The 22,277-nt window shown below is 45.9% G+C and overlaps 1 protein-coding gene across 1 annotated transcript; it reads right to left on the bottom strand.

Moving 5' to 3' along the window:
- Positions 1-1,257: 1,257 nt before the first annotated feature.
- Positions 1,258-16,056, bottom strand: LOC119435744 (pseudouridine-5'-phosphatase; the record flags this gene model as incomplete). Its single annotated transcript, XM_037702469.2, has 4 exons — positions 15,996-16,056; positions 10,377-10,595; positions 4,922-5,154; positions 1,258-1,447 (listed from the first exon to the last, which is right to left on the bottom strand). Coding segments are annotated over exons 1-4 (703 nt in total), but the record flags the coding sequence as incomplete, so codon positions are not given.
- Positions 16,057-22,277: the final 6,221 nt, after the last annotated feature.

Below are 22,277 nucleotides of genomic sequence, written 5' to 3'. Positions count from 1 at the left end.
AACTATGTTTTAGACATTGAAGTTGTTCAGTATTACCACGACAATGTAAACAAAATAGCAGAAAATACGACCATCTGTATCAGGAGAGCTGAACGTCAACTATGACTGACAACAGGAAATATTTGCCATTTCAAGCTCTAAGCAAGCAACACAGTGTGCACGTCGGTTACTGTATAATAAAGAAATAAGGACGTCAGCAAGACGAACAAATAAAATTGATTCAAGTAATGTTTCTACAATATAACAGGGTCCAAGAATGTCATTGAAATGCTGTGGCTGTGCGGTACACACAAAGGAACGCGCACTCTCCCAGCTGGTTGTAATTACTAAGGGTATTCTCAGTAGTCCTTCTTTGTGTGAGTTCCGTGGATTGTATGACGTTAGCGTTCTATTAAGTAAATGAGCTCACTGATTTCTTTTTTTCAAAGTAATGAACGGAATATGTGCTGAGCGCATTCTTTTATGAACGCCAAATTTACCTTCTGTTCAGGCAGCGAAAATCGGTGATGTAAATGAACTGAGCGCATAGTATCGTATGCTTTACTGCAGTGATTCTGATTCTGATACGAGCATTGTGGACTAGCAAAAATGTTAAGCTATTCGATGTGCTCCTGTCAGCGTGACGATTCAAAATTTTCGCGTAATCAAGTGCATTAATTTCAGAATCGTAAGTATAGATTGACCATAGGGAATTCCAACTATATTTTGCGCGGCGGTGTCTGGAAGTCTACTTCAAGTAACTACGGAGATACACGCTGCTGGTGTAACGCCTGGAAGTTGCTCTGAACATGGAGGAGGTGTGGTAAGCAAAATGTCTTCTTCACTACATTGGCATGGACAATAGTCTGCATTGAGAGAAACCGGTGCGAGTTACCTAAATCAAATTCAGGCATTTTGACCTAAGCCAGAATATCGATTGTACGCGGACTGTGACTGTTGGGTAATACAAGGAAGACGCGAGGATTTCCTACACTTTTGTATTGCGGCTGCATATTTTCACGTTTCATATACGAATTTTTGTTTCAGACGCCACGTGAGCGTCCGTACCGATTCCGCACAAACTCGTACCCATTCCACTCATAATCTGCGTACATGCTTCAAGAGTCCTCAATGCCGCAGTACACAATCAGCAGCCCTGAACCAGTATTTTTGTTTAGAAGAGGATTTGTGACAGCCTTCGCTTAGCAAAACGAGAATATTAAATCAAGAAGTGCGAAAAGTTATACGCAGGGTCCTTCTCTGCAGCTCTGTGCTAACAATTCTTAGCGGTGTCTTCAAAAGGCGGTAGGCCGAAGACCTCAGGCTTGAAGTTCATCAGTGAGTCGATGCACAGGGTGGCCCGACGCTTGTTTTGTTCGTCCATCCGAGGGTCCGGTAGCATGACAACTTGCATTCCAGCGGCGAGAGCGGCAGTGACACCGTTAGGGGCGTCCTCGAATACCAGAATCTTTTACAAACGGACAAAAGAACAGCGTTATTAGAACATTAAGCCCACTGAGCACTCTCTGCGAGCGTTATAAGACAACAGCAACCCGCTCTTTTATTCTGACAATAAAATTATATTTATTATTTTTCGTTGCATTTCTCTCTCTAAAATTTGCAGAAAGATTACATATGTTGCTGGTATTGTTCAACGAAACGCTTCAAATAGTTATTCCTGAAGTGTAGTTACTGAGAGGCCTCGATATAAATTCAGCTCTTTGGAGCAGCTTGCTTCTGCAATGGTAACTTGTCATTACGACTATGTATAAATATACTCAAACAATCCAAACCTAAAAAATGCCAAGTGTTTATGCAAAATTCTGGCCACGAAATATAACATTGGATGTGAAGTTGTGCTGCGTGGTTCTGTAACAGAATGTCTATGAATGAAACGTGAACACGCACACAAGATGATGTACAAACAACTGCTTTATTGATATTCACAAAGCAAACTACATATATAGAGATCCGCAAAGATCAAGCAATAAAGAGGATGTGAAGCACCTATGTCGATTTACCATCAGTGCTTGTTTACTGGTTTTGTCTAGTTTTGTTGATGCAATTCCTTTGCCTCGACGCAAGACAGCGTGTTTCACTTAACTTGGGCTAAACATTCAAAATATGCAAATGCTACACAGATAGACAGAACCAAGGTAATGTTGTTTGTCGTGGCTTGGAGATACTCAGATTATTCTTTAAAACTTCTAATTTATCATAATTGAATTAAAAGTGTCAATGAGAAAAATGTCGAGCAACACGAGAAAATTCCGATACATCTTTCTGTTGCTCAGTACGTGGTACATAAAAGTTTTTCCAAGCGTAACAGATGCCCGCGAATTCACGCAAAGTGCCTCGAGCGGCCAGTCAGGCGACAATTTTGTGTTTATTCTTGGCCTTCTTTCGCGTTCTGAAAAATATTTTGATGTAGAACGTATTGAGCAACAGAAAGCTGTATCGGGAATTTTTAATGTTGCTCTGCAATTTTGTCATCAAGACTTTTCGTCTAATTATAATAATTCAGATGTTGATAAATAATTACACAAATTATCTACTTAGGCTAAATGGAAAAAGTTATTCTGAGTATCTCCAACCGATGACAAACAACATTACCTTGGTTCGGCCTAGCTACATGGCATTTGCATATTTTCAAAGTTTGGCCCAAGTTAGGTCAAACGTTCTGTATAAGGCCTAATGCGCATGCAAAATACACTAAACATGCTGAAATCCTGAAATATTTCTAACTTCCTTTTGTTACTTTTGCAGTCAATGTTACAAGGGAGGGAAATAAAGGTAGACCGTCTTCAGTCTTAAAGCTATGTACATGGTCCAGTATAGTAGTTGAATAAAACTTATTTAATGTAAAATGTGCAACAGCATTTTTTAAACATTCTTGGTGCATTAATGCTTGTTTGGTAATACATATTGTTACGCGCAAATACATCTTTAGTGCAGCTTATGACTCCGGAAGCAAGAAACGCGCGCTTTCATGTTATACCTACATATAGCCAAATAAAATGGCAAGATAACATTTGTAGACCGAAAAAAACTAAAACAGAGAACAAATACTAGTTTCTCAGCACCAGTGTATGCTGCCTCCAGGCATGCCATGCCTATTTCTACCGTATATATAACTATTAAACCTTAGAATCAGATGTTCAAAATTATGCAAGGAACATAAAATACTACAAACAATTCTCTCTATGCAGATACGTGATCATCATTCACCTTTTGCTCTCTAAACCTCACATTGTATTTTTTTTCTCATACTCGGTGCGTGCCTTAAGCTTGGTGCCATGTATTTTGAGCTTTCGCTACCTCTTTTATTCTAACTTCACTTTTGTGTGGGGTAAGAACAAGCCAAATCCAACTCAATGCACATATAGTGTTTTTTTATTTGTTTTGCTCCACGTTGCGCGGATGAATAAATTAATTTAGTGTAGCGCATGATAATGCTCTGCGTACAGGAAATCATTAACTCTCAACACATTAACCGGTAAGTGTACTACAATAAGGGAAAGAAGGTCAGTACTTGGGAAAAGAAACTTCTTTTAATACACAGGTCACTCATTTATTTTCTCCTTCTGCACAGTGTATCTTGGAAGCATTTTTAGAGCTAATGGAGTGCATCACTTTCCCACTTAACAAGCTTGATTCCATCATTCCTGCAGAAAAGTCAGTAAATTGCGCCCACAATCGAAGAATCTACAGAAACATCACTAGGCAGTGCATATACCGGTTGGCCCATGTAACTTGTGCCAAAATTGAAAAATATGGGAATGCCACGTACCCGGACACAAGCAGGATGATGTTGAATGTCATCGCTTGGAGCAAGTCAGACAATTTCACCTAATTGGGTCATTAGTCTATATTTAATTAACTTCCCGAACATTATAAGCACAGCAATATTGGCAATAACAAAATTGTACGTCAGCAATAACGATTCCCGATCAATATTTCTGTTGCTCTATACGTGCTATGTAAAAGTTTTTCCAAGGAGAAAGGAGCCCCCGAAATGCACTTACTGTTCTGTGCATTCACTTTTCTTAACGCTTGGAAAAAGTTCTACAGCTTTATATAGCCCGATCGCATTGCGCAACAGAAAGATGGATCGGGTTTTTTCATGACTGCCTATAATTTATTGATGGACTATTTTACTCTGATTGCAAGATTTGAGAGGATAATTAATTAATAACACATCATTCAATCAGGCGAAATACAAAAAGACAGTCTGACTCGCTCTAAGCGGCGCCAAACAATATTTTTTTTTGGTTCTGTCCAGCTACGCGGCACTCGCACATTAAAAAAATTGACAATTTACTTGGGACACCCGGTGTATACAGATGCCGCATCAGAATGAGAGAAACAAAGAAAACAATAAAAACAAGAATGTGTTTGTCTAGCCATCGTATTGCCTAAGTGGACGCTGGTACAGCAGACGATTAGGACAACGCCACTAAGACACACGTCAGGGTGACACAGCAAGCAGAAGCTGTGCTTGCTAACGCACATTAAGAGATAGATACACTGTCTACATTTTAATCTTTGTGCCCTTTGCAACAATACGAATGCCCAGGAGATCGTATTTAAATGTCCTCAAGAGAGTTACTCAAAAAAGAAACTAAATAGGCATAATCCTTTATTGTGCCTATTTAATGGTTCGTGTCAATGCCAAATTGGTCAAAATTATGTGGCAAATTCGCCGTTGAAACAAATGAGATTGTTGAAACGTTAAGAGGGCTCTTTCTAGGGCGATATGTAAGTGCATACTGTTATGTATGCACTTACAATACAATATGTAGACAAGAACACAGGAAGGCACAAGAAAAAACAGAAGCGCTTCCATTTGGTTATTTGTGTGCCTTACTGTGTGCTCGTCTTAGAAACCGTAACCATTACCAGTTCATTAAAGAGCAACATTGAAAGTAAACATATGAGGTACTTTTTCAAGCGGTGGCTTCCCTTCGAACTTGGACGCTGCGACCAGGAAGATGTCCGGGTGCGGCTTTCCGTGCTTCACTGCGGGGTCGTCGCCTGAGCAGACCACGTGGTGGAAGAGCGCCAGCAGCTCCTTGTGGCGCGCCGTCTTGAGAGTGAATGAGACGCGTTTCGAGCTGGTAGCGATCGCCAACGGCACGCCGTGCTTGTGCAAGTGACGCACAAGTCGGTCGACGCCTGCACGGAAGTGCCAGTGTTTTGCAGTTCAGTACGCAGAAGCACATACTGGCTAAACGGCGTGCGCTCTAGCAGAAGTAGTTAATTATGTCATATTCGCTTGATCACGACGTGTGCAGCGCGGAAACAACAAAGACAAAATCAAAGAAAACACAGGCACAACAGGGCCAGCGGCGACCATCAACTGACACTTTTACTGAAAAACCAACATATGTAGAAGAGCTGAACAACACGTGGTCCCAAGTAAAAAGTTGAAAAGCAACTTTTTAGTTCAAACGACACTCAGTGGTGCAGTGTACCGAATGGCTTCGAGACACGTTTCACCCGATTTGCTAATAAGAAACGGCTCTTCAATTTCCCATGCCACATTGTCTTTGAATCTCGAAAGAACCCCGGTTTTAGAAAACATCAGTGCGCCTCCGCATTCCTTACAATGTAACGGTAAGTTTGAACACGGCTTTCCCCTCAATGAAGCTTTGTGGTCCATTAGTCTGTTATTCAGACAACGACCCGTCTTACCTACATAAATCTTCTGATACACAACGCCTTTGCGGCACTTGCCCAATCGTTCGCGGTGCTTGATCGGGCAGCCTTGAATGCTCTGGCCTTCGCCTCCTGTCTTCTTGTCTACTGCCACGCATGGCTTGCAAATCTTGCTGTTCCCGAAAAGACCACGTTAGACCTATACCTTGCCCAACCCCCACCTTTTTTAGACGATGGGACACACAGTGAACATTCGCAATGCTAGCAATCGGCTTCTTTTGATTCCTGTCTAGCTCCAAACCTCTCGCTCCGCCTTTACCTTTTGCAGAACCCTTTCGCCCAGGAAGGCCAAATGGTCCCCAGGAATTGTGAAAGCTTCAGTCACTCAAGTTGTCTTGCAAAACCTTCCTCCATGCAATGCGTGCGTGACTTCTTAAATACAGCCTTCAAACCGGAGACTGCGATGGTATTCAGTGAACACCTTTGGGTGTCCCGGACGGAAGTCAAGGATAGGTTACACACCACGTAGCGCATCCAACCAACACGTATGATTTCCATCGCAATATATACTCAAGTCCACGAACTGTATGCACCCGTCCCTAGGGACCTGCAAACGTAAACTTCAACCCCGACCTTTTTTCTTTGAATACCTTCAACACGTTTTACCCGCGTGTCAACACACCTGTTACCATAGAAGAAAAAGATAATCACCGACATACCCAAACCTGCTTACAGCAAAATATTCTAAGGCGGTTTCTAGCTCACGGTCGACCTCACTCAAATAAATGTCACTCAGAACAGGTGCAACACTGGAGCCTATACAGACACCCGGCTTCTCGATCCAACTACCACTCAAGATGGGTTCATCCATATCATGTCGTCTGCTCGGCGTCTGCTTGCCATCCTGTCGGTACATGCTCGAGGTATTTTTTGGCGAGATGTCTTTTTACAGCGAAGCTGTCGATGGCTACGATCCCGAGATTTCTTCGTGGCGTCACGTCGACAGAAAACTATCATCATCGATGGCGCATACCCCCAAATGCAATGGCTCACCCCCGGAAAGGCGAAGGCTACAATCACTCAGCAAAGTCAAGCGAACATGGCATACATTCTTTGGAATCACGCATATAACCTACAGAACAGCATACCTTTCAATAAGGAACAAGGTCAAAACAGGCATCCGTACCACATAATTGATAAGGCGCTCCTGCGCCTACGAGGCACGTAGCGCACGTAATGCGAGGCACGTAGCGCTCCCCACATACGCTTCCCAGTAAAGATTACTGTTGCGCAAGCTGCTGCGGCGACGGCAGCTTGACTAGCTTACTAAGCAGGGAGTGACGTAACTACACCTTTATACTTCACAGAAGGTCTCGCCTAGCAAATGATTTGTGTTGTGACAGTGCTATGGCAAGGCCACGTATAGTGAGAACTCCTGAGTATAGCACCGATCATATGAGCTGCGGCGAATTTTTCTTCCCTCTGGCCCACTCTGCGTGTGCACGAAGTAGCAGCGCCAGCCAAGTCGCAGGTACTCGAAACGTCGTAGGCTAATGATTAGGTAAAGTGCATGTGAATGTCGCTACGTGAATTTCATCCTACGTCACAACAGATAATTAGTTCTAGTTCGTGTTTACAGCTTCACTGTCCAACCACCTTCACAGACTGTATTGAAGACCATTTATTTTATGAGTTGTTTTTTTTTCGCATGCCTATTGAAGGTGGACCGCTTCACACGTACGCTAAAACGAGAACCCTGACATCGATTTGGCCAGCCGTTACATGATTAAGTCAGAACAGCCCCCTTTAGGTACAGCAAATTGCAAACCAATGACGCCAAGCCAACCATGCAGACTGAATAGAAGGCTATTGCAGGTACCTTTGAGGCCTACAGTGGGGAAGATTCATCATGCGGCATAAGGTAAACAGATTCAAGACGCTTCATTTACTTCGTCCGTCATATTTGGTGAAACTTCGGGTGGTCCGAACAATCATAACATCATGCAGAACGAATGAAGCGATCTTTACAGCGATGGCCGTTATGCTCTGACTTCGGTAGTCATTTTAGCGCCCGCCGCAGAAACCGTATAGCGCTTTGCTAGAAGTCTTTAAACAAATAAACAAAGATGTGCCTCGGCCCACAATATGAAGCTGTGACTAAATAGCTAGAGTACTATTGTGCAAAGTAAGGTCTTGTACGTCCTGCGACAGTTTGCCATGCAAACGTTTTGCAGCGGAGCTGTACACTCCCATAGATCTTTCAGTGTCCGTGCCTCAAAGCTCCCGCGCCCTCTATTTGAGGAGGCAAAGCAAACCAATGAGGAATGTGCTGACACATGGCGTAGCAAGAGGAAAGCTTTGAAACTGACGGCGAGTAGCATCAAAGTTCGCGCCCGCGAGGCTGCCCGTAAGCGTCGGGCGCAACAGGAAGACGGGTTCCGCGAAGCGGGGAATGCAGCGAAGCGACGCAGGTACCACGCCAGTAAATTGGACGAGCACGAATGTGGTATGCAAAATTTCAGAGGGACTTTCTGGACAGACATTTCGGATTCAGTTGTGCGGTGCGCGAGGGACTGTGGTTCGAGAACGATTTAATGGCGTTGGTAACGTTCGAGATGTCGCGAAGCGTGAACGTGATGCAGTTTTGATAGCTACCCCAGCTCTTGACTTAGCCAGCAGCTCGGTTTGGCTGCGACGAGGGAGCACTAATGGCCGTAGCGCACATCGCTCATTTGGTGTGACAGGTAGCTCACAAGCCACCTGCTGAATTTCCGCGCCTGCGCAAAGAAGCAGATTGGAAGTAAATAATTAAATATGTTGAGTGCGCTGGTATTGGTCGCCGCGTGTAGTACGTACTGCCGAAGAACAGTTCCGCTGGTAACCCACATTCACAGAGTGAAATGGCTGCGATTTTTTATCTCTCAGCCACTGAAATACCATAGCAGAAAATAATACGTTGGGAGAGGGTGGCCACACCGCCAGCTGCCATGACTGGGTCTGATTGGCTGACGCCATGCTTTCCAGCATATTTAGAAATGTTGCGGTTTGATAGGGGCACAGAATACACACGCGAAAGGCGGGAAAAGGTTACTTTATAGCATTAGGACTTGCATGCGAACTTATTAATGACAAGTGAAGTCGTGTACACGATACATTGAAAAAAAATGTGGTAGAGCTTTAGGCAGAGTAGCATTTCTTTTCTACAGCTTGTTCACTTTTGTAAATTCTGATCTCATCTTTCTAAGAGCCCGCTCGCAAGATGCATTGCGCGTTAACAAACCGCCTTATTGCACGCCGTCGATGAAGGCCCACTGGCAATGTTTTTCGAAGACCCGAATGATGGCCGCAAGGCTTCTAGACTGTAGTCCCGGCACTTCTTTGGGAATCCATAGCAGTCAGCAAACTGCACATCACCGCTCTCGTGCTGGTTCAACAATTCCTCTGAACAAGGCAGCCTGCTTTGACACATGCCTTATTGCGCGCCGTCGATAAAGGCCAACTGATGATGTTTTTTTTTTCGCAGTCACGAGACGACGACCACACGGTTTCCCAGCACTTCTTTAGGAAGTCCATAGCATCCAGCAAACGGCACATCACCATTCTCGCGCTGGTTCAGCAATTCAGCCTGAACAAGGCTGCCTGCACATTCTTGTCACCAGTCGCACTACTTCCAGTAGTAGAATTGCCGGGTGTAAACAGCAGGCACGCCCCAAAGCCTCCGGCCATTTTTGCATTGAAACGAGAGGCCACGTACACCGCGACACAACCCAAGAAAGTCAGTAGCTCGAGTACTTCCACAGTGGCAGAGCAGGCTGTGGACACGAGCAAGGCGACCACAGTCCATGTGCGTCAATTGTTGAGGACTTCGTGCGGCTGTACAGAGGCCATTGAAACAGCCTGTTCATGTCCCAGCAGCCCTCTTAGTCACGATCCAACAGCAGCTCCGTGGCAACATTGTCAACAAAGATATCACACAACTAGGCGCTTTGCAGAAATGATTGAAAGTCGTTTTCTTTCTTGGAGCGCTGAAGGCGCCCGGAAGATTGTAATTTCATTAGGCTGCGCCGTACTAGTAAGCTCGTACTAGTCCACTCGTACTAGTAAACGAGCAACAACGTGAAAGAATTTAAACGCAGCCTGAGGTAAGGAGCGAAAGTAAGAATAGGTGAATGCAGAAGGAAAAGGCAGTCTCTCTTCACCGCCGGAAATCTCCACTTCGACAAACGATGCCGACTCAGACTTCTCGAAAGGAACAAACTTGTGTGCAAACCTGGACACTACAAAGACGGACACGGCACAACAGAGCGCTTTTAGAAGAGCGACGAGTTGGGCAAGTTGGTTAAGGTTCATGATTAGTGGCAGCGCGAATGATAAGGATGAAGCAAGACAACAAACATGGTGTTAAACTGGCTTTTCTTTATTTCTGAGAATTCCTAATTAGCCTAACGTCACGTCGTTTTCGAAAGGAGATTGATCGCGCGCACCTGCGAATATGTTGTATCCAATAACGCACGCAGTTCTGCAATACATTCTCTGCAAATAATGATGCGCAAGCTGTCGCCTCACGGGTTCATAACATTGGAACCTGCAGTTTTGCTTCTCATGCCTCCCATGTTTCGATAAACAATATTTGTACAACGACGCCTACAGCTAACTTATTGCGCGCGCTAGGGGAAATATCGCGATTAAGAGAAGGCGCACCCTATAGGATAATGACTACTAAATGCGGGCCGTACTACCTGGAATAAGGGTAACCTTGGGGTACTTCTCGGCGTAGATGCGGCCCAAGTCTACCAGGTAGTCGTCCACGGTGAGCGGCAAGTTCAGGCCATCGATCACCATTCGCGCAGAGTCTGCGCCGGTGGTACCCATCAACTTCAGCTTCAGGTCCCACGTGTACTTCTTGCCGTAACGGTCGGCGATCGCCTGCACCGCCTCCTCGTGCATCTTCTCGGTGTCTGCGCAAGGTGAAGAAAAGGCTCATCCCCGCGAAATAAATAATAAGTTCAGAAAACCCGCAAATTCAAACGTTTGTTTTGGGTAGAGCATTCCGTCTAATGGTAAAGTCGCTACGTCAACAGGCGGTGGGATATCGTTGGCATTTGAGCTCAGGTAGGTATTCTACTGGGCTGTTTCAAACAACTGCCGTGTCAGCCGATTGTGTTAACATAAGCGACAATTACGACGCCCATGTGCGGTTTACTAAAAAGAAAAATGTAATCGATGCCAGCTACTATCTTATGAATAATATTTTAAGTAAAAATACACGACTAAATATTTGGGCGTGATGCTGTCGGGCGACTGCTCTTGGCGGGCACATGTGAGTATGTGGTTGGCAAAGCGGCAGTTGCTTTGAATTACATTCAAAGAAATTTAAAATGTGCAAATTCTAACCTTAGCACGGCGTACCTAACTTGTATACGACCTATTTTGGAATATACTTGTACCCTTTGGGACCCGTCACAGATATGTCGCATAAATAAACTAGAAAAAATACAAAACAGAGCGGCCAGGTTCGTCTTGGGTAGGTACGGGAGAAGGTACAGTTGCACAGCAATGAAAAAAAGAGCTCAATTGGGAATCCCTGTCGTCTCGCCGAAAGAAACTGCGGCTAAAGCATCTGTATGAAATATATCATAACAAAACTGGAATTGATAGGAAAATGTACTGAAAACGGCCAAACTATATACCTGCAAGGACTGACCGCCAATGCAAAATTAGAGAATACCGGGCTAGGACGGGCATGTATGCCAATTTCATTTTTGTTAAAATTATCGCTCAGTGGAATCGGCTGTCATATGGACAGGTGTGCAGTGTGAATCAAGGTGTATTTTTTCATGTTTGTAACCCCCTTGCTGTAACGCTTTCGGGCTAAGCGGGGATATGTCTGAATAAGGAATAAATCTTGCAGCTTCAGATGCAATAACCATAACAGCAAGCGTAGTGCTGCTCGGTCAATAAGTAGCACCCATGTAACAGGAGCATACATACTCCTAATCGAGTAAAAACAAAGTGCACACAAAATAGCGTACACGCAGAGTGCTTTCTCTTTTGAGGACACGTCATTCACAAGGACAAATGATTAACACGCAACCATGAAGATAGAGAAATGATCGCACTCTGCGGCAGAAGGGGAGCTGAGCTTGAATTTGCAGTCCCGCCATTAAATACTGCAGTAAATTCTTACGTCCTCTATCAACTGCAATGAACGTGGCACCACAACGACACCCTAACTTTTAGAATGCCATGCAAGAGCTTGTCAAATCACTAGCTGCGGCTAAATTGCCTTAAATATTTGCCAAAACTTCATTCGCTTACGTGTTATCACTGTCGTTTCGGCATAACAGCTGCTCACCGTTTTCTAATGTGTAGCTGCTAAAGGCAACACATCTAAGCTATGATACTTCTCACTACCCCATCATTAAAGTTAGTTTAGTTGCACTGCTTTTCTGCACATACGTCAGTTCCTGCTATTTACAAACACTGCAATGCTATGCGCGAAATGACACCAGAAACATAACACAACAAACAATCTCTATTTTAACTTCATTTTTCAATTTTTTTATGAGAGCGTCATGAACTATACGAGTAATTGCATTTGAGTCAACTAAACAAAGGGATAACCTGAAAAACACAGAAAGATGTGACTTGGTCCGTCGCATACGTGGCTCGAACGTATCTCCATCACGCACCAAGAAGCACGCTGAGTCGTGCAACCCACTCCCTCTCTTTTCTGTGAATACTTTAGTCACCAGTCGGTTTGCTCATAATGCCTTAGGGTGTAAGCAGTCTGACTAGTAGCGCCACCTACCAGCTTCAACACACAGCCAGCCCCGAAGCCAAGCCTAGGCGTGAGAAGTGTGCGCGAGAGTGCGGTGCGCGCGTTGGCTTTCGTCGTGCCTAGTCGCGCTTTTGGAGGCGCCATGCCTTGTAATAAGGTTCGTTATTAATGGTTCTCGAGCCTTAATTACGTTTCGGCCAGCAGCCGGCCCTTGCCGCCCCTCACAACTGGCGCAGTCAACCCCGAACCATGCCTGAAACATCGCATCTTGCCCGCCTCTTGAAGTGACTCGCCAGCCAACGCTCCTTCCTTTGTGCAGCTCCTGCCGCCCGACGCAGCCTCTCGCCCGCTTCGTCCTAGCCCTTTCGCGCCTTCCCCCTTTGTGTTTCGCCGACTGTCGTGTTGACGCTGACGCCTGCGCGTCCGATAAAGTAGCTTGCCTACAGTGCCCAAACGGTTCGCCCTACTCGCCTTATCGTTTCTCGTGACTCTTGTGCTGCTTTGTCAACCGCCATGCCGCTCGTGAATTGGAGTGAGGCGACGCCGGCGGATCTAGCAGGCTTTACAGTGGATGACCTCCGTGAAGAGTTGGCTCGCCGAAACTTCGACGCTATCGGGTCGAAGGAAGAAATAATAAGTCGCCCTATCGCCGACATCGCCGAAAACCGCCCAACGAAGCCTCCTTTGCCTTCCCCAGACTCCGCCGCGTCCACCCAGCGTTGTAACATTACGCCGCTCCCGCCAAGCCTCGATGCAGCCCAAACTACCGAGTTGGTGACGGGTTTACTTCAACAGCTCCTTCACGTGTCGCAACGCGCCAAAGCCCCAGTTCAAATCACAACTCTTCCAAACCTCTCCGCATGGCTTCCTACATACAGTGGAGACGGCAGCATTTCAGCGTCCCACTGGGTTGAAGAGTTGGAACGAACTCGAAACTTGGCTTCGTGAGAACCTTCAACCCTACTCGCCGTCGCCCTGGGAAAACTTCGTGGAGCAGCCGCTGATTGCAAATCCGTCTTTGGCCGTCAATACCCAACATGGGAAACCTTCAGACAAGCGTTCCTAGATCAATTCAGTGCCAAGCAAACCTTGTTACAGTGGCAACAAGCAGTCACTTGTCGCCTGCAGGCGCACGGAGAAACCTTGTCAGCTATTCTCTGGCGAAGTTTAAGCTAATCTCTGGATGCCCAGTTATCCTCACCGATCACCAGCGCATAGAGTACGCCCTTCAGGGCATCGCCGACGCGAACCTGGCCACTACTATTGCAGCGCAGCGCCCAGACACAGTCTCAGCGTATATGAACATTGTAACTCGGCTTGATCAAACGTTAAGCCATTCGTTCCTTCGAGCCCCACGCACAGGGTATCCAAGCGCCAAACTAACAACGCCAAGCCCACAGGCACCCCCACGTAACACAGAGTACACGAACCCCCAGGCTGTGTCAGACAAAACCGGCCCGCCACAGCGCATTTCAGCCCTACCACCAGACCAACAAGACGCTCGATACCTTACTATATCGGCTAAGCATGGTGCTCCTGCCTATCGTTCTGGCCAGAACTTGGCCGAAGCTGTGTGTTCAGTGCCGTCAAAAGGGACATCTCGCATCCAAGTGCCCGTCTAGATCTACTGCTCCAACATCTACAACACACCTTTCGCCAGCTCTCCACAGCAGCCCTTCCGAGACCCTTGATGGATCACTGGTTCAATGTGCCCTTGTCGGCGCCACAATTGCTGGCATTTGCCAAGTGCATGCATTTCCAGACAGTGGATCTAAAGTGACGCTTGTTTCACGTCGCCTGGTCAGCTCTTTGCCCCTCTTGCCCTGGACTAGACCTCATCTAGTCGTCGTTGGAGGAACATCAGTAACCCAGCTGGTGCCATCTGTTTGAAAATTTCTGTTGGACCTATCACCGGTTTGGTCGAAGCAGCCGCCCTCGATAATAATGATGTGCCACTTATATTGGGTGAAGTCTGGTTTTCTTCAAGCCAAGCACAGTTGGTGTTTCAGCCGCCCCTGCCAAATGAAATTGCCATTATCCAACAGCCACAAGTGTGCCATGCCATGAACGACTGCTGCCACGAATGTCGAATGCTGTTATGATCCAAGGGTCATCTTTCGGTCACTGTGTGCCTGGACCCCACAGCTCAGCAGGCCTACAGCGGTCGCCACTCACAGGACCAGACGAGCCCCCGTGGTTGGCACTATCTTGCCACAATGATGTTTCAAACACCTACAGCCTCTCTTTTGCGTCCAACCGAGCTGCTTCCTCTACAATTGAGGCTCACATTGACCCATCCCTGCCTGCTGCGCAGCTAGGTAGCCACTTGGCCAGTGCCTCAACAACAGGAACATACGAGCATTTTGTTCAAAATACGCTGAAGTATTCGCTCATGGAGAGGATGACTTGGGCTTGTACGAAGGTGTCGAACGTGCAATTGACCTTCTTCCTGACGCCTGTGCCATACAGTCGATCTCCCTACCGGTACTAGGCTGCAGACCGTCGTTTTCTTGAGGCCCAGAGAAGCATACTCCTTCGCCAAGGCATCATTCTTCGAGCCTTAGGCCCTTGGGCATTCCCCGCAGTAGTTGACAGCAGAGGCAGTAAGAAGCGCCTTTGTGTCAACTACGTGCCCCTCAATAAGATTACTGTGAGTGTTGTGCAGCCACTTCCGCATGCAGATGACATCATGCATGATATTGCTGGTTCGTGGTACTTTGCCTGCCTGGACCTAAAGTTTGCTTACTGGCAGGTTCGTGTGCGTGAAGACGACCAAGCAAAAACTGCTTTCAGCACAAACCACAGCTCAGCAGACGTACAGCGATCGCCACTCCCCGGACGTCGACCCCAGCGCTTGGACTGTTCTTACAGCGAAGACATCAAGCCGTGCCCTTTCCTAGACCAAAGGGACTTGGTCAAACAAAGAGGGGCCGGATGTAAGCAGTCTGACTAGCAGCGCCACCTACCAGCCTCAACACACAGCCAGCCCTGAAGCCAAGCCTAGGCGTGAGAAGTGTGCGCGAGAGTGCGGTGCGCGCGTTGGCTTTCGTCACGTCTAGTCGCGTTTTTGGAGGCGCCATGCCTTGTAATAAAGTTCGTTATTAATGGTTCTCGGGCCTTAATTACGTTTCGGCCAGCAGCCGGCTCTTGCCTCCCCTCACAAGGGAAGAATAGTTGCATTTTACGTATTGTAAAGGTACTGAAAGTTTGGGGAGTTGGTAGCTATTCGTTATGAAACTGCAGCGTACACATACGAAACAAGGACACAAGGCATAGGTAACGCACAATCGCTGGGGTGCTACCTTTACCTTGTGTCCTCGTTTCTTGTGTGTCCGCTGCAGTTTTACGCATGTTTTCGCGCTATTCTAGCAATGTCATTGCATGTCCAAACTAGGCCATTAATCAGGCCTGCTATATTTCAAATGTTTCGTAAATATTCTGAGCAGATGAGGTTGTCGCCTCCGAGATGCCATTAAGTTAGATGTGCATTGTGAAACTGCCATGAGAAGTATTGACATAAATGCCTGAAGTCCACTACCATGAAACGCGCGTCCTGTTAACACGCTTCCTCGCTCACCCAAAATCACGCCGTCCAGGTCGAAAATTACGTGTGTCACCGGCTTGAAGGTCGCTGCCATGGCCTGCACCCCTGCGTCCCTTGTTTATGTTCTTTTTCTCAACCAAGGGCACATACCCACTGCGGGTAATTGACCGAGTGGCAGACTGCATAATCATTTTATTTAAATGAGTATTCTGTGTCGACCATCTTGTCGATACGGACCTTGGCCCAGTGAGGTGTAACCAAACCAATTAGTTGCGATAGCAGCACAGAAGGTACGTAAAGAAACAATAAATGAATGGCCCGATACCAAATATGTCAAATATCACTCCAATAGGCCTTTAATGTCGCTCTGCTCTTTAGCCGAAGGAGTATTGAAACGATTCCCTGTCTCCTAGCCACACATGAGGAAATGCGTATTCTGTTGGCTGATTTCTTCTATATTAATTTTCTTTGCAGAAACGCTTGTTCTATTGATGTTAATGTAAGCAGGCCTTATTGACTGACTATTTACTTCAATTTCTTAAGTTATTATTTACATTTCAACCTATAGTTACGAAAATTGTTTCTATTGCTGGACTCCTACTACAGCCAAATTCGTAGCGGTTTCTCCAGAATTTGGTACGCTATTATACCGAGGAACAGCAAAGACATATTTCTGGAAATCACTTATTTCAGGAATTCTGATTTCAGTGACTACACATGCGACTCGGAAAGGAAATCACGTGCTGATGTGTTTATCATGACAAGTTGCCGTTTCAGAATAAGCTCTTCACGCGGCCTCCTTTTAGACCAATGTTCAAAAGGCCTAAGCATCAACAAATCCGTATTCAGCCGTTAAAATGCTATTTACACAGGTCTGGCCTGACTTAGTCCCCGTCTTTGTCACTTTTGCGATATAGCCGACGCCTGTCATCATTTTGCTGTCTTTGCTCCCGCCTCTGCCACTTCGCTCCGCCTTGCCACGTCGCGGTTTGCATGATTTTGGCAATTTATGAGATAAGAGTTAACTTTGGCGAATAGTTACGTGCTGGCTGCTGTCTTACCGAGTAAATGTCATCTGCCACTAGGTATGTTCCCAAATAGACAACTTGCTCCCTGGCTGCTGACTGATCAAACAGATAACTTACGTCACGGGACATGGGCTCAAACGGACAACTTCGGCACTGCTTATGTGAAATTAGTGTGCCCATTCTTGGGTTGATCTTCCCTAACTGATGCGCCAAGGTGACACAAGGGTATGTAATTTAGCTAAGCTAAAGCGATAGCGACCACAACCGCAACAGGACATGCCCGCCTCGAGTGCGGCTGCTTAATGGGTACTCACTGCAACGAAGTTGCAGCTAGAATACTGGTCATAGTTTGGATTGCTACGGAGTTTTATTGGAGGGCTTTGATTACAAGATAAGCATGTCGTGGTATCATTTGGCATTGTCGCTGGCAGTGAGATTAGCACGTCATGTGTGTACTGATGTGCTCATAACGTTTGGTGATTCACGTGGGGCATGGGGATATGAAGCGGGTGACACAAAAAGTTATCGCCGATATTGTCGTTCATCTTTGATGATTTCTGCAATAAATTTGTTTTATCCTGCCGCCGATGTTGAAGCCAATAACTTTTTAAGTTACATTTCGTATACTTGGTCTATCACTAATTTCACCTGCCTTTTCTTTCACTGATTCCTTCCTTCGCCATCTATCTGCACTGAGGCATCTTCAACGGCATGCAGGCAGAGATGTTTCTTTTTTAATTTTCAACTTTATATGAATACCAAATGATTTCCTTGTTATATTTTCATTAAAATTTCTTCATTCGTAGTTTGATTTGGTAATGTTAAGTTATTTTATCTCAAAGCCGAAAATAAATTTATTCTCAATTGTGCATTTTTATCTCACCCACGCTGTAATATTCCAAGTTTTGTCTTTCTCAAAAAACTATTAAAAACCCTTGCGAAACCCCCTCCTTTGCCGTCAATCGTCCGTAGCGGGTATGAGCCATTCTTGGTAAACAAGAAAAAGAACAAATCCTTGACTATGCCTTGTTTGACGTAAATGTTTTGAGGCAACAACAACAACAACAACGTAAAGAAGAACAAGAAGATGAAGGCAGTCAATGCTGAGACCATGGGGTCAACCTTCAAGCCAGTGACACACGTCCTTTTCGACCTGGATGGCGTAATTTTAGGTGAGACACACCTTTCGTAGGCAATTCAGCTTCTGCGCTTCAAGTGAGCCTAATCGGTTTCCTTCGATAAAAATTTAGGGGCTTTATATCCTACGTCAGTGGACGGTTTATTGCTATTCGATTTGTTTCCACATTGGCAAGGAACTAGCAAGCTCTGTGTGCCCAGCAAAGGAGAGGGTGTTTCCCATCTACAAGCGTGCCCACATAAGTTGTGGTGTAGTGGAAGTGTCCTTATGCATGGTTGTCCGAGAGCTTCGTTTGGAATTAAAAGGGTGGAAACCAGGGCCCTATTTGCATAGCTGCCAGTACGAACGAACTGTCAGCAGTAACAGACATCAGCCTGTAATGGCGACCATCAAGATGGTTCGGCTGAAATTGTTTTCTTATAAAAACATACGTCTAACAAGGAGAGTTCTTATTCTCAAAGCCCATTTCCCTGAAACATCGGTGTTAGTGTGATTTGTGTGTCGCAAGAAATACTTTCATTGTCACAGAAGCAGTGCAATGAAATGACGAAGCAATAATTTGATACGTTTTCCAGTCGCATGAAATTGTTCGTTGTATTTGAAGGCGTTGCCGCGTGTCTCACTATCTGCCCGCAGCTGCCCATGTGAAGTCAGCTATGGCAGCAATGGCGTTACTCCAATGCAATCTGCATTTACACTGCAATGTAGAGAGTGGCAGTGTTCAAATCATGTGAATATTCTTCGACTAGTCACTTAACAATAAAGTTACCATTTTATTGCGATAGCAATTATATGGACACTCAAAAGCAGATTTCTGCCGTCGGCGTCGCCGTGAGGTTCCGTATGACGTCATTTGGAGAAGAAATCGTCGCCGCGCGCCGAACGCTGTATTTGCGAGTGAAAGGGCGCGAGGGGCGCGTCTTTCACGGGGAGTGAACGCACGGCGGAGAACAAACGCGCGTTCTGCGCCGTGCTCGCTTAAGGGCTGCAAAAGTAGGCGTCTCTGTTCTCCTTCACAATCACCATGTATGTAGAGCAAACGCGCCTTCTTTCGACGAGCGAGAGGCCGTGGGGGAGGGGGAGGGAAGGGAGGCGACGTTTAGCTGCGGCACGCAGTGCCTATTTATATCAGAGGCTCCGGCAACAGTCACCAACGCCGCACGCATTTTGAGCGAACGCGGGCAAAACGCCGATGGCGTCTTCAACAGTTCTGCGTGTTGCCGATGTTGCTGCATGTCCAAGTTTATACAGCTGATAAAGCTAATATCATTACTCCGTATAGCTCTCTACAAGTTTGCTATCGCAATTGATGCTTCGCCTTTCAGGTGAAACTGCGACAACTTTTTCTTTGAATATTACTTCTGAACTGTATACAACGCGGAACCAACTGGCTGCCAAGACTTAGTCGTCCGTTTTTCAATGGTGCAATTGAACAAGAGCTTTCGATTAGATAAGGCACTGCTACTTATCGCTCGAAACCACACAAAACAAATTGAGAATGTGGTCTGTTAGTCTATTTTCTTTTTCATCATTACGCAACAGCGTATCGCCTTCTGTAACTGTAAGTAATTAGAAGCAGAGCTAGCGATTTCACCCTTTTAACAGCGAGATACATCATAGCCTTGTAATTTCTTATTGAAGGCAATACGAGGTAGGTGGAGTTTTGTACTCCGTGAGCCAAATTACTGCTTTGTTTCCCCTACAGACTATGTCCCTATGTGCGAACTACACGCCGTAGTTACATCATCATCAGCCTATATTTAGGTCCACTGCAGGACGAAGGCCTGCACCTACACCTTCCTCAGTCAATGTTTTTCTGTACATAAACACTTGCAAAGCGCATTATAATTAAACAATTGTGCCCCTAAATAAAACGAAAAAAATTTATCAGCTGCTAAGTTGAATGTTTTATCAAATTATCTGCACATTCCTCAATCAGTGTTTTTTCTGAATATAGACACTTGCGGAGTCTACTATTCTTGTGTAATTGTAACCCTATAAAAAACGAAATTGTTTTATTTATGTAGCCAACCACATGCTCTTAGTCTCGTTCTCCTTTGTGCACGCGCATATAAATTTAAGCATTCTGGTCCTTGCAGAATGTTTTCTGGGACACGCCGTACACTGTGAACGAGAACAAACTCACGCAAATCGAATGGTTGTGAGTCATTTGCATTTTTCATTCGGAGTTCATGAGCTCCCCACGAAAAGTGTGCGGACGATTTATTCCGCGCTTTACTGCTTTGTGCGCACATCTCGCCCAAAAGACGCAGACAGACTATACACAGCCGCAGCGGAAGCGGTGGCTAAGCAGTACGGGAAGGAGTACACGTGGGAGCTGAAGATGCGAGTGATGGGAACTCCGGACAGCGACGCGGCCCGCGTCGTCATCGACACCCTGAGGCTGCCGCTCAGCGTGGACGAGTACCTGGCCGAGCTGGACCGCTTGTATGCGGTTTCGCTGCCCAACGCACAGCTCATGCCCGGTGAGTTGTCACTGATTAAACGTCACAGATGAGGCGGTGCTGGAAGAGGGTACAAGATAGAATGGAGCACACAAAGGCGTGATAGACGCAGACAGACTGTACACAGAGGCTATACACAGCGGGTATACAGCGGCTATACAGTGATAGTAACGACCTCACAGGATACCACACGCATGTGGTTGTTAGCGCAGTGTCTGTGTGCTCCTTCCTATTTCCTCCCGTCTTCTAACACCCCTTTTCTGTAATCATAGACTTATTACCCCGTCAGCATATTCTTGCTAGAATAGAGTCATCAGTCATGCCATCCTGAACGTTCCCGTACCAGGCGCATCAAAAGTATGCAGCATCCAGCTCGGTCATTCTTGTACATGGACAGGACACCAGCCGGGAACGCAGATTTCTAGGGCCTTTTGTTGACTAGCGGTATCATTCTATTGTCTGTCTCGAGTGGTACAGTTTGCTTGCTCGACGCCAGCTGTACCCTTTCCCTCTCTTAGTACGCTGTGCTATAGTCGGCAGGCTTCGTTTGGCGAATAATACTACGGCCAGAAATGCAGAGAGAGCTTAACATAGAAGGTGTCCCTGCTGTCATGCACTACGTTTAAAGGGAAGCAAAGCCTGCCTTGGGGAAAATACCAAATGTATGCTGCTAGCAGCAATTTAATGAAGCCTGCAATGGTTTAAGTGCGAAACACTTTTGGGGCCCGGGCTGTCGGCGTCAGCGTCTGCCAGGTGATCACGCTCAAGAACAAGTGCAGAATTGATCAAAACCGGTTCAAATTAAACTAACATGATTCATAATAATTTAAGAGGCAGGAATAATCGTATATTAAGCGCAATAATTACCAGAAATTCGTTAAAATCGCTTCTACCTATGATCAGCAAAGGCTTTGTCTCAATGTGAAAATGAAAATGAAATTATGGGGTTTTACGTGCCAAAACCACGATTTGATTATGAGGCACGTCGCAGTGGGGGACTCCAGAAATTTGGACCACCTGAGGTTCTTCAACGTGCACATAAATCTAAGTACACGGGTTTTTTCGCATTTCACCCACATCGAAATGCGGCCGCCGTGGCCGGGATTCGATCCCAATGTGCGTCGTGGTTTGGTTCCATGTGCGTGGCGGTTGCCCACCACTTGTGCCTTAGCACAGGTCTCAAAACGAATGATGGATTGCTAAACACAAGTGAACCACAGCTCCGCGCTTCCCCAGCTTTCACGTTGAGTGGAACTGTATTACCACCGAGTTTACCATTGCATTAGCGCCGAGGTTTTTTTGTCTTGTTCTCAGCTAATTTACTTTGTAATCAGTAATTAATTGCCTTCCTAATTATTATTCTTAGGACAGATGTGTACAAGCTACGTTTCAGAAGACATCGAAACTTGAATTTCAGGTGTTTGCTACTTGCTATATTTTGCTTGACTGTTTTTCCGCAGATCAAAACAAAGCCCGCTGTATACAAAACATCCGGCCCAGCTTTTAGCTTGCGCGCTGCATGAGTTCTGCTCTGACAAACTCAAAGAACGAACTTAGGGCACGGTGTAATATGGTCATAATTATGGCGAGTGTAACTTATTCCGCGCTGATTTATTCGAGGTACTTTATTCGAGTCGCGGTGAATAGACAGCCTGTGTGGCTATTTCTCATGACTTTGGCTTTT

Source organism: Dermacentor silvarum, unplaced genomic scaffold (genome assembly GCF_013339745.2).
Source record: "Dermacentor silvarum isolate Dsil-2018 unplaced genomic scaffold, BIME_Dsil_1.4 Seq8805, whole genome shotgun sequence".
Lineage (NCBI taxonomy): Eukaryota > Metazoa > Arthropoda > Arachnida > Ixodida > Ixodidae > Dermacentor > Dermacentor silvarum.
This window is presented reverse-complemented; position numbering and strand designations above follow the sequence as displayed.